This window comes from Epinephelus fuscoguttatus, linkage group LG13, assembly GCF_011397635.1.
Source record: "Epinephelus fuscoguttatus linkage group LG13, E.fuscoguttatus.final_Chr_v1".
Taxonomy (NCBI): domain Eukaryota; kingdom Metazoa; phylum Chordata; class Actinopteri; order Perciformes; family Serranidae; genus Epinephelus; species Epinephelus fuscoguttatus.
This window is the reverse complement of record NC_064764.1, coordinates 10,519,035-10,535,877: the sequence shown is the minus strand read 5'-3', so window position 1 is coordinate 10,535,877 and position 16,843 is coordinate 10,519,035. Positions and strand designations below refer to the sequence as shown.

General features: G+C 40.6%; 1 protein-coding gene across 2 annotated transcripts in view; it reads left to right on the top strand.

Moving 5' to 3' along the window:
• The window catches only part of dnah7 (dynein, axonemal, heavy chain 7), a 104,761-nt gene that overhangs the window by 31,378 nt on the left and 56,540 nt on the right, over positions 1–16,843 (top strand). For both annotated transcript variants that reach the window (XM_049594381.1, XM_049594380.1), the window contains exons 21-30: positions 2,621–2,819; positions 4,115–4,255; positions 5,421–5,633; positions 5,718–5,827; positions 7,049–7,217; positions 8,007–8,109; positions 8,894–9,021; positions 9,317–9,529; positions 15,334–15,432; positions 15,832–16,080. In XM_049594381.1, the coding sequence (XP_049450338.1) occupies positions 2,621–2,819; positions 4,115–4,255; positions 5,421–5,633; positions 5,718–5,827; positions 7,049–7,217; positions 8,007–8,109; positions 8,894–9,021; positions 9,317–9,529; positions 15,334–15,432; positions 15,832–16,080 (1,624 nt within the window). The remainder of the gene's footprint in view (positions 1–2,620; positions 2,820–4,114; positions 4,256–5,420; positions 5,634–5,717; positions 5,828–7,048; positions 7,218–8,006; positions 8,110–8,893; positions 9,022–9,316; positions 9,530–15,333; positions 15,433–15,831; positions 16,081–16,843) is intronic.

Below are 16,843 nucleotides of genomic sequence, written 5' to 3'. Positions count from 1 at the left end.
AGGACAACCAGCCTGTTTGAAGAGCAGTGAGTTTGTATATACAGATATATAACACATGAAAACAGGATTATTGTGAAACTCATGAAAAACAAACAAAAAATCAACCCAAAGTATGTCAGCGTGCGATTCCTTAACTCTCATATCGACATAGTTTTCAAGTAGTCTAGAGTTTGTGAAATTCAGTTTCTGGTTTTGGTTTGCCACTCCAAGATTTTCAGAGACCCCATCTGACCTAGCCTGGCATTGCCAGACCCAATTCGCAAAATGTGAATGGGTCGGGGCACAGACTGTACATTTTCTCTATTCTGGAGGGGCGGTATCAAGGGCTGTCACTCAAAGTGCCCCTTCACGCAATTGGAAAGACGGAAAACCAATCAGAGTAAACAAAACGTGTGATGTAGGCTAGCACAACGCCACTGTAAACAGACCAGCATGCTGCAGCGGAGATTAGCTGTGATGATGTCTGGGAAAGAGTGTCCGTCTTTGCGGATTTCCTCCTCACTGTGGACTCCAAGTTGCATGGCTGTGATTCCCAGCTTGGTCGCTTCCCTGACCTGCTCCTCCATGAGAGCAACTAGCAGAGAAACAACAATAGCCACTGGGTTTTCACTGAGTCCCATCTTTTTTCCGATCAACGGAGCCAGTTGGTAAATTAAACTTTTACCAAACCCCGTAGGAAGGACGGCAAACACATCCTTGTTTCAATAAAAGCTTTCAGTGCAGCCGTTTGCTCTGCTTTTAAAGAAAAATGTACATTCCAGTCCGTTCAACACATTTATCATAGCAGTTTCAAAATCAGTAGCCATGTTGGTTGTTTACGAAATGCATTCACTCCGCTCCTCAAATAACCCGCCACAAAGTAATAAATGGTTGTGATTGGCCCGGTAAGCTTTTACCAATGCCAGAATGTGCCTTTATGATTGCATGGCCAGACTGATCTGTGGAGCGAAATAGAATATGAGCTTGCAAGATTAGGATGGTTTCACCAGACTACATCTGACCACCCCTCTGAAAACTTTCCAGAGATGCCGCAGGTGCAAGGAGCAAATTTAGAATTGAAAACCTATTTAAAAGAGTTGCGGCTTTTAAGAAAATGATGTTAGGGCTATAAAATATACAGCTAACTACAACACGTACTCAGCCCCCACAGATGTTTCCCCAGAAGCCAAGTCCTTACTGATAACTTACCCTTGTCTCATTTCACCCAGGGCATCTGGTTAATAATGAATGTGATTCCAGACAAAAGATGTTCTAGCCCCTTACACTCATCCTGCCATTTCTATTTCTCGCTTCGTTTTCACTTTACTATCCCTTTATTCTCTCTTTGGCTTGTGGGAATTGTCATCACATCAGTACAGATGCACACAGTCATGACCTTCTGTAAAGAAGGGATTTGTGCAGTGGTGGGGTGTTGGCAGGGCAGTGTAATATTGGGAGAGTGCTAGTTTGATTTTTCCAGAATTTGAATCATTGGTCTCTGAATGCAATGCAATACCAACAAAAGGGCCTGCTTTTATTTCAGGGGTATAGAGAAAGCGAGATAGCCTAATGTCAAAGTTTTAATGCTTTAACACTGAAACACTTGTTCCTATTTTCCCTGAATGTTCTGTGCACAGCGAGAACAAGCAGCAGAAACATAGAGATATAAAGCAGTGTAGAAATAGAGGAAAGACTTTGTTTACTGTGTGACATTCAAGAAGAGTTACTAACAATAATATGGACTTCAGCAAACATTGCACTTAAGTTGCTGTGACATTACTCAGGACCAAGGACAATAACGGGTTTTGCAGCGGCAAAAGTCATAGGACATGATATGAATGCAAATGAAAATGTTGGTGAATAAGTAGAGATAGAAACAACTTCTGGAGGCTTTTAGGGGTGCAGCTGCATTGTATCAAAATCCCCTAACTAAACTCTGAGATATATTCTAATAAAGTCAGTCCTTAAATGTTACTAAAAATCCTAATTATATTATAAAATCACTGACAGTGAGTAACCCCAAGTAATTCGATGACTTTTTAAAGAGTAACCTCACGCTAAAATGAAGATTGTGGCCTTGGAAATAGTTGGACATGCAGCCATGCTCGAGGGCAATAGTCCTATAACATGGAGCCTGATTTCAAAAGAGGAAGACAGGGATCATGAACTGTAAACAGTATTGGAGATTTTACACACAGTTCTTCTTCCCATGCTTCCCATGCTTCATATCTCCAGTCTTTCATTTTTTAAACTTACACAGGAGGGGGACATGAGTTCAAGCTGAGTGCATCATTACTCTTTCATGTAATAAATGTTAAATCATTATCTGTGAAAAAACTGCATGCACACTCTGCACAAACTGTGGACTAATGAACCACCCTCACTCTAGGGGTTACCTATGACAACAAAAAGCGAGTTAAGCTTGGGCAGTTATGGGGCCACTGGAAATATTGGCATTGCTTTAAATGGAAATAGATCTGTGCTGCAGTTGTGCCTGTTCATATTGGTAAGCCCATGAAATGTCCACATGATGTCACTTACAGTACAGTGGGAAGGGCCAGTGTGTGACAGTAGGTCAGATGAAGTATAGACAGTAGACAATATGTGATTAATTTCATTGTCTTGCCTTACTCTCCTCCAGAGTGCAGCCCCACCTGAAGAAGTGCTTTGAAGGCATCGCCAGTGTTGTGTTCACTGATGTTCTGGACATCACTCACATGAAGAGCAGTGAGGGTGAAATGGTGCAGCTGCTGGATATTATTTCCACCTCCAAAGCCAGGGGTCAGGTGGAGAAGTGGCTTCTGGAACTTGAGAATGGCATGATTGCCTCTCTGCATAAGGTGTTGTGTGGATTGTTATTACCTCTGTCAAGGAGGTTATGTTTGGTTTGTTTGTCTGTTTGTGAGCAGCATTATGGAAATACTGCACCCTACTAGCCCAATTTTATGAAAACCAGCCAGTAGGGTGTAGTATTGGATCCGAATAATGGGGCAAATACACAAATTATTTTTCTGTTGCGTTAACATTGCAAGATAGGGTATTTGGCTACAGTGGAATAAATGCCATACATCTTACAATCCAATAGATAGTAGTTAAGTTCAATAGTGACAAAACACAGCCAGTTGTAGAGATACTTTGACTCCATATCACGTCCATATTCATGGGTACCAGTCATCCTTTGGGATAGACCACACATGTAGCTGCTCAAACTTCATACAGAAAGCAGACATTATGGAGCATACAGTGGGTTTATGGTAACTGGTACAATTATAACACGGCCACAATTGTAAAAGCACTTTTTCTAAAGCAAAGCTATGGAAACATAAATACAGACATATCATACAAAAAAATTAGGACTGGGCAATATGGCCTCAAAGTAAAATATTTTTTCCACACCTGTTTTGTGATTTTAATTTATTTATGATTTTTTTCAACTGTAAATATGGGCACCATATCTTCTGCCTGGGCCCCTTCTTCTCATATGAGATGCTATGGTAAAATGATTCCACTAATGTTAACTACTTTTTTAGACTTTCTTGTGCAGCTTGCAGTGCCACACACTCCTCCCACTACTTGCATACCTCTGCTTGAGATCCTGGAATAAATTAGTCGTGTTGTTGCTTTTAGTTGCTAAAGAATTTAGATAAACTTTACAGAGAATGGTCATTTGCTCAGGGTCAGACACTGCAAAACTAAACCAGACAACTGGGGAGACAGTGACAGAGGAGTTACTATTAACATACTGTACATACATAAATGGACAGCTCAGATGATGAGGGCTCAGCCAAGCACACCCATGTTTTTACATAATTCTAAATTTGGAAATATATCCAGACATATTTAGTGGTTGCACTTGCAGATTTGCATATCATAGAAGACTGGAGTTTTAGCCTTGCTGGAGTTCTGTGTTTTTGCGAGTGCCATTCTAGTTGCACCTAAGTTTAAGCTTTGTTTTAAGCTTCACTCATAAACACAAAGAAATGAATGCATGTTTTTTCTTTGTGATGTTCAAATAAGATTTTAATACACTTGAGCTGAGCCATCACATCTGAAGCTTCTCTCCGTATGCTTTCTAATCTTCCCTGACACAGGTACGTTAAGTTAAAGCCTCTGTCCCTCTTCTGGTGTATTGTAGGTAATTGGGGAAGCAATCAAGGCGTACCCCAATGAGTTGAGGATCGACTGGGTGCGTGCTTGGCCAGGCCAGACCGTGCTCTGCGTCTCACAGGTTTACTGGACGAAGGATATTCATGAAGCCATCAATTCAGGACAGAAAGTGAGTAACTGTTCTTTTTTTTTCTTTTTCTTTTTTACATCCATTACGTATTTTGAATTATATTTTATCATTCCTTGGTATAAGGCACTTTTTTATTGTTGCCTGGGATCTTTCATACAGAAGATCGCTTCCAGTTAGCCCAGGTTGTGCTTCTCGTGTACAGTATTGTCTTAACACTTGAGTCCCAGAGCTGAGCATCTATTTGTACCAAAAGATTCAACACTTTGAAATCTCTTTGAAAAACCCACCAGGTCTTTTAACAAGACTTGCTGGGTTGTGGAGACATTTCAAGAGTCCTCAAAGACTCTTGTAACCATCTGGATCAAAAAGTAGCCTTTCCACTGGACACTTTTTCATTTTTCATTTTGGTTCAAATAATCCAAATCATGTTTGAACATCTTTTTCTATTTTTTTTGTCATAGATGGATTTGACCCGCATAGTTACTAATTCTACTAAAGAGCAAAGCAAACCAGCATGTTTTCCTGAAACACATCATACACAATGTGCTCTGAAGTTCTATGATGTCTATATCAAAGCTGTAACCATGGCAACGGCTAGCATCTGAAATACTTAATCTACAGTATGCTGTGAAGTTGCATGTCAGTATCAAAATTGTAACTATGGCAACATAGGCTGTGATGTATGTAATGCCAGATGGAGTTTAAGAAACAACCTAAAAAGATTCACAAGGTTCTCAAGATGAGGTCAACAAAGTCTGATTACTCTTGAATAAATTGTTTTATAAATGACCTTACAATGAATGTGTGATTGTCATTTATGACTTATCTTGTGGCGGCCAAGCTGCCATCTATTTCAGTTACAGTTGAGGTTTAAACACACAGGCTGAGGTGGATAGGGAAAAAGTTGTTGGTCTGAATGAGAATTACAAACTGTGTTAAAGCTGTCACATTAAATGAAGAGCACCTATATCTCATAAAATGACAAATCTTATGAAGTTGGACTGGAAAACCCCTTTGTATCACAGGTTATATTTTTCTTTTAATATCCTCTAAGACAGCCAGCGATGCACTTATAAGACAGTGATGGACTTAGTAGTTGTTGCAGGGATCAAACTTGTGACCTTCAGTTAATAGATGGGGTCTTGATAGCATCCTCTCCAGCATGCTCTGCCATCTATTTAATCATGCCTTTCTCTCCCCTCAGGCCCTAGACGCCTACCTGGAGCAGAACAACAGACAGATTGACGACATCGTGGCACTTGTACGTGGCAAGCTATCCAAGCAGAACCGGGTGACCCTGGGAGCTCTTGTCGTGCTGGATGTCCACGCCAGGGATGTGCTTGCTGCACTGGTGCAAAAGGGAATAAGTGATGAGAATGACTTTGAGTGGCTTAGCCAACTGCGCTACTACTGGGTGGTATGTAAAAGGGGCAGTTAGGGGATTAATGTCAACTTATAATACATACTCGACAAATGACTTCTGAACTCATACCCTGTGCAGGAGAGCAACCTCCAGACCAAGATGATTAATGCCGGTTTGCCTTATGGTTATGAATACCTGGGCAACACTCCACGTCTGGTCATTACGCCACTCACTGATCGCTGCTACCGGTAAAGCTACTACACAAGCGCCCTCAATGGTTCACTGTCTGTCTTTTTCTAAAGCTTATAGTTTGAGATGCTTGCAGATAAAAGCCTTGTGTGTCTACAAATCCCAAGGTGGAGACAGACATTTATCCCTTTGCTATTAATCAGTCAACTACCTTCTTATTCCGTGTACAAGAACTCTTCATGTCCTGTTTTAGACGCTTAATTCGTTTTGTGTCCATCCTCTTATTAGTCTCATCTTAAAGAGACAGTATATTGTTGCTGAGCCACTGGGAGTTCTTCCTTACTGTGTTGCCGGAAATAATTGATGTTCATCAGACCTGTTTGTTTGTGCACGGTACTCCCCAGCTAGCCACTAGGGCAGTTTGCCAAGTTGTTAAAGATGACTGTTAGAACTTGGCTGACTTCAGTCTTTATGAGACAAGGGTGACTTTATCTGCTTTGGATGTGAATGGCAGTTTATTGATCATTTGCATAGGATTAAAATTTTTACTTTATTTAACCTTTATTTAACCAGGATAGGTCCCATTGAGATTTTTTTTTTTTTTTTTGAGGTAGTCTTGGCCAAGACATGCAGCAGCACAAGATAAAAACAAGTGATAGTAAACAGACACAAAACAGAAGAACAGACAGCGCTACAATATAAAACATCCCAATCAACAAAGTGGAGTACATGGCATGTAGGGCTGTTTTAAGTGTCAGTTGATCGGTTGATTTTTTTTCTTGATTTATTGACTCAAATGTCAGAAAATAGCAAAACATGTCAATCAGTGTTTCCCAAAGGATGACATTCTCAAACATCTTGTTTTGTCCACAACCCAGAGATATTCAGTTACCTTACATAAAGGAGTAAAGAAAAAAAACAAAAACTACAAAATATTTCTGTTTAACAAGCTGGAATAGAAGAATTTAGACTTTTTGTTCTCCAAATCAAACAGATTAATGGATTATTTAATTAGTTGGGGAATGATTTAATACTTGTTTATAAGCAATCGTTGCAGCTCTAAGATCAGATATCCAAAATTTTATTTTAATCACTGACACCAGAATTATTCTATCACCAGATCTTTCAAAATGGATTTAAAATCATTCGCAAATATCAGAGCTTGGTCTTAAAAAAAAAAAAAAAAAAAAAAAAAAATATATATATATATATAGATAGATAGATAGATAGATAGATAGATATTACATAAGCTTTCTCCTGTCTGTTCCTCCTTTTTTTAGCACATTGTTTGGTGCCCTCCATCTCCATTTGGGTGGGGCCCCTGAGGGCCCAGCTGGTACAGGAAAAACGGAGACAACCAAAGACTTGGCCAAGGCTGTGGCCAAACAGTGCGTGGTCTTTAACTGCTCAGATGGACTGGACTACATCGCTTTGGGCAAGTTCTTCAAAGTGAGTACAACTCTCTTACCATCACTTGAACTTACTTGCTGCATGGGTAATCCAAACTAAGAATCTTATTTCCTTCACACTAACTGTAATAACTAGTTTCACTAATCAGGAAATGTTCCTAGAGACTGTTGCCTTCTTCTTTAAGATGGAGGTGTGAAGGAACAGATACTTCCACCCACAGACTGTATTTAAATATGGACAACATGACAGCTCCCCAAAATATGGTCAGAACATCTTGATTGCTCCGTGTTAGCGGTATGGGTAAACTAAAAACTCAAATTACAATTCAAACACATTCTTCCTCAAGATGGTTTCTGCCATTTTATGTAGTTCTTATCACTGATGTGCCAATGCAAGATGGCAGCACCCATATTTGAAATATTTTTGCTTCATTTTCGTACAGTAGGAAGACATGGTGTGTGTCATCCATCCTTATACACAGTCTATGCTCCCACCTTAGAATATAGCCTACCAGGAAAGAGTCAGATAATAGAAGGGGACATGTATATTGCTGCTGTCACAATTTTCTGTTGTTCAGTCATGTGATTATAGTTATGTGTGTGTTTTGAATGTGGGAAGCCACACACAAAATGATGGCGAGTCCTATTTTGTTTACACTGGAATTACTTACACCCTGATGAAATTTCCTCCCACTTGCCATACTGAAATAGCTCTCACATACTCAGGCAAAGCTTGCTCATACATACTATTTAAATATGTATTAATAAATTGTGTGTGTGTTTATGTGTGCTTGTGTGTGTCTGCGTGTGCCAATATGTGTGTGGCCAGGGCCTTTTGTCTTGCGGAGCTTGGGCCTGCTTTGATGAGTTTAACCGCATTGACTTGGAGGTGCTGTCTGTGGTCGCTCAACAGATTCTCACCATACAGAGAGGTTTGTGCTGTTTTTCTCTATTCTTTCTTTCTTTTTCTTTTTTTTTTTTGACATTCTTGCTTTCTTTCCCTTTGGTCTTTGCATAGCTGGCAGTATACCAGAAACACATTTGGTGTGTTTTCACCAGTAAAAAAAAAAAAAAGAAAAAAAAAAGCAGGTTTTGGACTACAAAGAGATGCAACACAGAGCTGGGGCAATTTGTGTAGGCTGGCCAGCAGAACTTCAAGCACTGCTTTGTTCAACGCAGAACAGCAGCGTGTCCCATGTGTCCTACGGGCGTCGAATGTCTTGTGTCATAAGAAGAGAGAGCCATAGGGGTGTACTGATTGTTGGTAGCTCAAAACTAAAGTCTGAAAATGCTAATAGGTTTCTGTCGCTAAAATGCAGAGGTTTTTTTAGACCTGGAGTTTGTCCTTGTCTGAATCATGGTTTCAGGGTGTTGTATGTTGTACCAGTTATGAAGACTTCTCAAGCAAATTAGTGATTTTGTGCAAAATGAAACAGACTTGACTTGTCCAACCTAAGCTGTATGTTGTGGCTCTAATGGGCACGTGCTTTTCACATCTACTGACATGGCAGACATGGCACCTACGGATATGCTCCTTAGGGTGTGGTCATTACAAAAAAAGTGTCCAAAGAAACTGCAAAAACAAGCTGATCTATTTGTCTTTAATGGCGCAAATGTCTTGCCACTAATATTCTCTTTACCCCTGTCTTCATCAGAGTCAAAAGGCACAAAGGACATTTAAATACATACTGTATGTAATTGCATCTGTGTGTCCAGGAATTGCTGCCCATGCTGAGATGCTGATGTTTGAAGGGACAGAGCTAAAACTGGACCCCTCATGTGCTGTTTTCATTACTATGAACCCTGGCTATGCTGGACGCTCTGAGCTACCAGACAATCTCAAGGTGCAGTATCAGTTTTGTCAGTTTCTTAGATGTTCTTTTTGTTTTAAATGTCTAGTGGGTAGACTGTATAAAAGAAGTGGATGTAGCCTTCTCGTGTTAAAAGTGAAGCTAATGTGGAGGTGCATTAAACCTTTTTTTCCTTGTTCAGTTATTGTGCCTATGTCCAAACATTACTGATGTAAACAGTGGCTAAGTAAAACTTAAAGAATGTAAAAAAAAAAAATAAATAAAAAAATAGATTGATTTAGAAATTAAAAACATTTCTCCACTCAGAAAAAGTGTCTCTTTACACCAGGCTCTGTTCAGGACTGTGGCTATGATGGTACCAGACTATGCCATGATCGCAGAGATTGTGCTCTACTCGTGTGGTTTTGTGACCGCGCGGCCCCTGTCTGTGAAAATTGTGGCCACTTATCGACTCTGTTCGGAGCAGCTGTCCTCACAACATCACTACGACTATGGGATGAGGGCTGTCAAGTCCGTGTTGACGGCTGCCGGAAACCTCAAGGTACCTTAAAGGGCCAGTGTGTAATATTTTGCATGGTTTATTGTCAATCTGAATCTGAATCTGAATATTCTACCCATTAATATGTTTCTACATTTTATAATCGCTATAAAATAAAATTCGTTTGGTTTTCGTAGCCTTATAATTATGCCTTTATATATATTAATAGCAAGGGCCTTGCCTTCGAGAGGTCGCCATCTTGCGCCGCCATGTATTTATGGCAGACCGAGCGGACAATACTGCCAGCCAGAGAACGCGTTTTGTGTATAAATAAACCAACGAAGACAGCGGGAGGAGGGAAGAAGGAGGAGGAAACAGAAGAGAGTGTTAGTAGTTCGTCGATAGAGAGTAGTGAAAAGTTTTTTTAGTTACTTACCACGCAACAGGAGAGAATGAACCCGAACCGTCATCTGCGAGGAAAAGAAGACGCAACTTCACTCCTTGTGATGCACTCTCTGCGGCGCTTTTCCTCCTGATGATATACAGTACAGGCCAAAAGTTTGGACACACCTTCTCATTCAATGCATTTTCTTTATTTTCATGACTATTTACATTGTAGATTCTCACTGAAGGCATCAAAACTATGAATGAACACATGTGGAGTTATGTACTTAACAAAAAAAGGTGAAATAACTGAAAACATGTTTTATGTTCTAGTTTCTTCAAAATAGCCACCCTTTGCTCTGATTACTGCTTTGCACACTCTTGGCATTCTCTCCATGAGCTTCAAGAGGTAGTCACCTGAAATGGTTTTCCAACAGTCTTGAAGGAGTTCCCAGAGGTGTTTAGCACTTGTTGGCCCCTTTGCCTTCACTCTGCGGTCCAGCTCACCCCAAACCATCTCCATTGGGTTCAGGTCCGGTGACTGTGGAGGCCAGGTCATCTGCCGCAGCACTCCATCACTCTCCTTCTTGGTCAAATAGCCCTTACACAGCCTGGAGGTGTGTTTGGGGTCATTGTCCTGTTGAAAAATAAATGATCGTCCAACTAAACGCAAACCGGATGGGATGGCATGTCGCTGCAGGATGCTGTGGTAGCCATGCTGGTTCAGTGTGCCTTCAATTTTGAATAAATCCCCAACAGTGTCACCAGCAAAACACCCCCACACCATCACACCTCCTCCTCCATGCTTCACAGTGGGAACCAGGCATGTGGAATCCATCCGTTCACCTTTTCTGCGTCTCACAAAGACACGGCGGTTGGAACCAAAGATCTCAAATTTGGACTCATCAGACCAAAGCACAGATTTCCACTGGTCTAATGTCCATTCCTTGTGTTTCTTGGCCCAAACAAATCTCTTCTGCTTGTTGCCTCTCCTTAGCAGTGGTTTCCTAGCAGCTATTTGACCATGAAGGCCTGATTCGCACAGTCTCCTCTTAACAGTTGTTCTAGAGATGGGTCTGCTGCTAGAACTCTGTGTGGCATTCATCTGGTCTCTGATCTGAGCTGCTGTTAACTTGCGATTTCTGAGGCTGGTGACTCGGATGAACTTATCCTCAGAAGCAGAGGTGACTCTTGGTCTTCCTTTCCTGGGTCGGTCCTCATGTGTGCCAGTTTCGTTGTAGCGCTTGATGGTTTTTGCGACTCCACTTGGGGACTCCACATTTAAAGTTTTTGCAATTTTCCGGACTGACTGACCTTCATTTCTTAAAGTAATGATGGCCACTTGTTTTTCTTTAGTTAGCTGATTGGTTCTTGCCATAATATGAATTTTAACAGTTGTCCAATAGGGCTGTCGGCTGTGTATTAACCTGACTTCTGCACAACACAACTGATGGTCCCAACCCCATTGATAAAGCAAGAAGTTCCACTAATTAACCCTGATAAGGCACACCTGTGAAGTGGAAACCATTTCAGGTGACTACCTCTTGAAGCTCATGGAGAGAATGCCAAGAGTGTGCAAAGCAGTAATCAGAGCAAAGGGTGGCTATTTTGAAGAAACTAGAACATAAAACATGTTTTCAGTTATTTCACCTTTTTTTGTTAAGTACATAACTCCACATGTGTTCATTCATAGTTTTGATGCCTTCAGTGAGAATCTACAATGTAAATAGTCATGAAAATAAAGAAAATGCATTGAATGAGAAGGTGTGTCCAAACTTTTGGCCTGTACTGTATCTCCCCAACAATGGTAGCACCGAATCCCATTCTGTGCAGCAAAATGGGAGCGGAGGATTCAGCCTCTCTTCTCGCCCGCTCAGCATCAAACACATGGAGTTCCTCATCTGTATGCTCCGGCTCAAACAGGTATGGCTCTGGGTCTGTGTCCGCTACAAGAAACTCTTCAAAATCGCGTTTAAAGTCGTCCATTGCAGCTACTATAGTCCGGAGATATCGCTAGGCTAAATAAACAGCTGAGCTCTGTTTACCGGCTATGCTGTCAGTCAGTGTGCGGGCTGGAGATTGGTGGAGCAGAGAGGGGAGGGGGTCCCCACTGAGTATGTGCGTATGAAGTGTGTCTGTTATGCTAGAAGAGTCAGAGTTTGAGACGGAGTCTTTTACCCCCTGGAGTGTTACCAGAGTTTTTGGAGTGCTCAAATAAGCTGGCCTTTTCCCCGAACGTTACTCTGGTCTCCTGCTTGTGAGGGATTCATTACAATATTGTAACATGGTTTAGATTTCTAAATAAATATTCACCTCCTCGCTAGATAGACCTACTTCTGAAAAACTCATGCGCAAGGCTTTGATGATGGCAATATGATGGGATTTATTTGTTCATTTACCTAAATATTTTCCCACAAAATTCAGTTACTCCTAACTATAGTACCATTGTGTTTTTTAAATGACTGCTTCTGTTATTGTGGAAGTTTTGAGAGTCACAGTCTCTGATCATTAAACTTATGCCTACCTAATACTGGAAGACTTTAAAAAGTATTTTCAAGGCTTTTTCAAAGACTAAAGTCTGACACCCTCTCACATCTGAAGACAATGTGAGTCTTTAGTCACACAATATGAGATTTTGTAAAGACTGGGGATCTTGCATGGTCACTATTTGCAACACTACAACGAGATTCCTTTTGAGATTATTTCCCACCCTGCTCCTGGTGAAAACTTTTACACCAAACCCCCTTTGTGAAATATTAGGGATGTAATGATACCAGAAACTCACGATACGATATTATCACGATAAAGAGTCCACGATGTGATATATATCACGATATTTATACAAGGGGAAAAAAGGAGAAAATTTATTGTTAAAAATAGCTATTTTATTCAAAAATAATGCATGCACACTGTACAGCATGTTATTTTTAACTTGGAAGCGTATCATAAACAAATCAATGCACAGTTGAACATGTGCTTTCATTTCCCTCCTATTGCTGCTAGGCAGGCAGACATTAAAGTGCCATAACAAAGTCATGTCAATTAAAACTATAGTGACAGAATATGAAAATGGAAACATTCAGTATTTTTTAACCTACTCTGAACAAAAGTAGTGTAGTTCTATTGCTAGAAAGTCATCTGAATGACATCAAATTATGAGGATAGAGTAGTCTTAATATTCATCAAATATACAGAACTTAGAAAAATCAGACCCTGCAACAACAACAAAATTAACAATTAGAAATAATGTAAACTCAATAACACACAATCCCTCACTCACAGATACACAGAGAGACACAGAGAGAGAGAGAGAGAGAGAGTGAGTTGGGTAGAGATGTGTGTAAAAGAAAACCAAAATAAATAAAGCCCAGCCATTTCCCTGGAAGTCATAGAAAAACCTCAAAAACACACATTCACTCAGTTTGTTCACGCCAGGTTGACAATCTTGACATCAAGGAGACCCTAACACTTTCTCAGAACAGGAGATGAGGAGAGAAAAGCTCTGGTCCTGCGCTTTAATGTGATATGCGTGGCATTTCTGTGCGACCCTGCATTCGCGAGTAATCCATCCAAAAGTAATGTGTCTGCAAAGCTGTAAGAAAGCTTTGTTATACATTATTTTAGTGTAACTATATCATTTTTTTTTTCGCTGTGAAAACATTGGACTACCAACAAGTGCTTGGTCTTGTCAGAAAGCCACGAATCCGCTGTTTCACGTGATATGCGTGGCTTCTTGTGATGACAAACGGTCGCAGAGAAAATCCACAGAGAAGTACAGTCAATCTCCTTGCTTTTATTTGCTGTTTCCTCCGGTCACGCACGGGTCAGAGTCGGAAGCTGAGAGGCTGAGCTGCACGAGTCTGCTCTCACCTGCGTGCGCAGTTGCATGCAAAGGATTATGGGGAATGTAGTCGCACAGTCATATTACCGGCTCTGTAGGAGAACGCAGCTATATAACTACCGTGGCATTCCCACGACAGTATCGAGAATTTATCACGACACCGTGAAATTCGATATATCGTTACATGCCTATGAAATATGATATATTAACAATTCCTTATGTGTCAGCAAAAACACGTGACTCTAGAAGCATAAATGAAAGGGTTACAAGTCGACAGTATTCTTGACAATTCAGCATCAGTATAATTCATAAAGATAACCTGTATTTGTTGACAAACTTTGCATTTTGGATGTTGTCACCTCAACTAGCTGTGCTATTTTAGTGGGAGGAGACTGTGGGAACGAAAGGCGAACTGTTTCAAAAATCTCTGACTAAAATAAATGCTGGTTGGTGGATCAGATACACGCAGAATAAAACACAGACTCTTGTTCACTCCACAGCTCCACCAGTTTCTCCTTTTTCCATAGAACAAATAACCAAGATGTTTTTAGCATTTCCCCAGAGTCACTTCCGTGTTTCCTGTCTAACTAGTTTGCTGCTTCTTATTTGGAGCTGGAGAAAGTGCACCTACTGGTTGTTGACAGTGTTTACATCACGAAACTTGAGTAACTGCTGGGACTTAAAACTTACCATAATATTAAACACTTTTGATTTTTGGAATATCAAGACGAGAAAAAGACTGACATAAGACAGCTCGGACTGAGTTGTATGACCACTTTATACCAGATGATTGAGATCACGGGAGCGTGCACCAACTGAGATAAAACTCTTGTGATTTTACCTCAGCACTGGAAATTTGTCCACAACAGTGAAATTGCTTGTTTGGTGTAAGGACGACATAAAGGCCGCATGAAAAAACAGTCCCTAATTGGGAGGCAATAATTTCTCAACTCTTGCTCAGTCCATGGTGATGAAAGTTAAAAGGCAAACATGCACATAGCTGGGTGTTATGTCTTGCGTCATCCTCAGAGTAGATTTGGGAACATTTTTAATGCAGATGAAGCAAGTTTATTTTAAGTAGTTTTGGGTTACATATTGGTAGGTCTTTGATACTATTCAGACTGTGTACAGTACCCAATTGAAATTCTGTTTTTGCCGGTCTATGCAGTAGAAGTATTCTTTCAGACACAGTGAGGAACCTTCAAAATTGGCCCAAACCTCCTCCTTATTTTCCAAACACAACATGACAAACTGTTTTGCAGAGAGCAGTGATGTGTGAGAGAGGAAGAGAAGAGCGGGCTGTCTGGCTTTCAAAGAGAAACTTACCAACAGGCATCTGCATTTTTTCTACACGGGGGATATGCTCCCACTGTGGTGACCAAAGTATACATATCTTTTCTTTCATCTGGTTCTGTAAAGACTTACCAGTGACAGTGAAACTGTTGTCTTTTTTAAATTTTGCTTTTGGAAAACAGTGTCATTTAGATGCTTACTGCACCTGCTAACTGAAGAAGCTTTGTGAGCTGATTGGTTGTGATTGTCATGTGACACAGATAGACTTGAAGTTCTTCATAAAGCTTTAACTTCTCAGTACGTTGTTCTTCTCATTTTCTCCTCTTCTCCCACGTTTGTTGCACTGTAGCTCACATTTCCAGAGGAGAATGAAGACACCCTGCTTCTGAGATCCATTATTGATGTCAATCTGCCCAAGTTCCTGGCCCATGATCTGAAGCTTTTTGAGGTGTGATAGAGTGAAGCTCCTCCTGTCTTGATTAGTGGCACAATACACATCAAGTGATGTCAGTCCATGTTAATTCCAGTCAGTTCATTTGGACCTGCAATGCACAAGGACAATTTAAGTCTGTCTGAGCCTGAACAGTTCACTGGACTATGCACATGTGTGTGTGAGTGAATGGTTTTACACTAAGTTTCTGAACATGTGAGTCTCTGACAAATCTCAAGGTGCATGTGCGTGTGTGTGTGTGTGTGTGTGTGTGTGTGTGTGTGTGTGTGTGTGTGCATGTCAGTACACTAGTGTGTTTCTATCGCATATAAACTGTGTATAAGTAATTGTGTCACCTCATTCAACTCAAATGATCCGCCCTCACTGCCCCCTGACTCCTTTCCCTTATCGCCCCAGGGTATCACCTCTGACCTCTTCCCCGGGGTCACCCTTCCAAAACGGGACTACCGCGTACTGCTGGAGGCTGTTGAGGAAAACTGCCGCCGCATGAACCTGCAAGTCACTGATTTCTTTGCTGAGAAAATCCTGCAGATCTTTGAGATGATGATAGTGAGGCATGGGTTCATGCTGGTGGGTGAGCCATTTGGAGGCAAGACCAGTGCCTACCGTGTGCTGGCAGCGGCTCTTCATGACGTCTGTAAGAAGGTATGATATCCTGTTTAAATCTGAGGTGGTTGCCAGGCTGGCAACCAGGCACCAGTTGAAAATATATTACAGTACATTTTAATATCTCTAATGCAACAAATATTAAAATTGAACTATATTAGGGTGCACGTTTTGCTGTAGCTGTCCCTATTTTTTATACATGAAAAAGTGGTTGCCACTAGGGCTGGATATTGTTTAAAAAATGATGATATCAGTACCAGTACCATTAAAGTGGAACAGATGCCAATAGAGCACTTAATTTGATACCTTTTTTTTTTTTTTAACCTCATGATACCCATCATGTGAATGGAAGCATTCAGTTGCATAAAGTGCCACCAGTCTCACCAAGCCAAGTGATTTTACACAAATACATTTTGAAAGTGTTTAATCATTAAAATATTTATCAAAAAGCTGTTCAAACAACTCTGTAAAATACAATGTATCAGAGAATATATAGGTTGTAGCTGCTGCGGACCAATCACACGTTGCATTAAATCAAAAAACACTTAAGGTGATTGGCTAAGAACAAAACCATACAAATAGTAATCTTTTCTAGATCTGGGTACAAAAAGGATTGAATGCAGGTATTATTTGAAAAGAAGTTTTGATACTACTTGATGCTCAGTTATTTGGTCAATACCTTAAAGGTATCGAGTATAGATTCCTAGCTCTATTTGCCAATGATGGCAACCAAAGGCCAAGAATTGGTTACCAATTCAACAAAATGGTTGCCAGTGGCAACCTGGCAACTCTTACTTTCAAG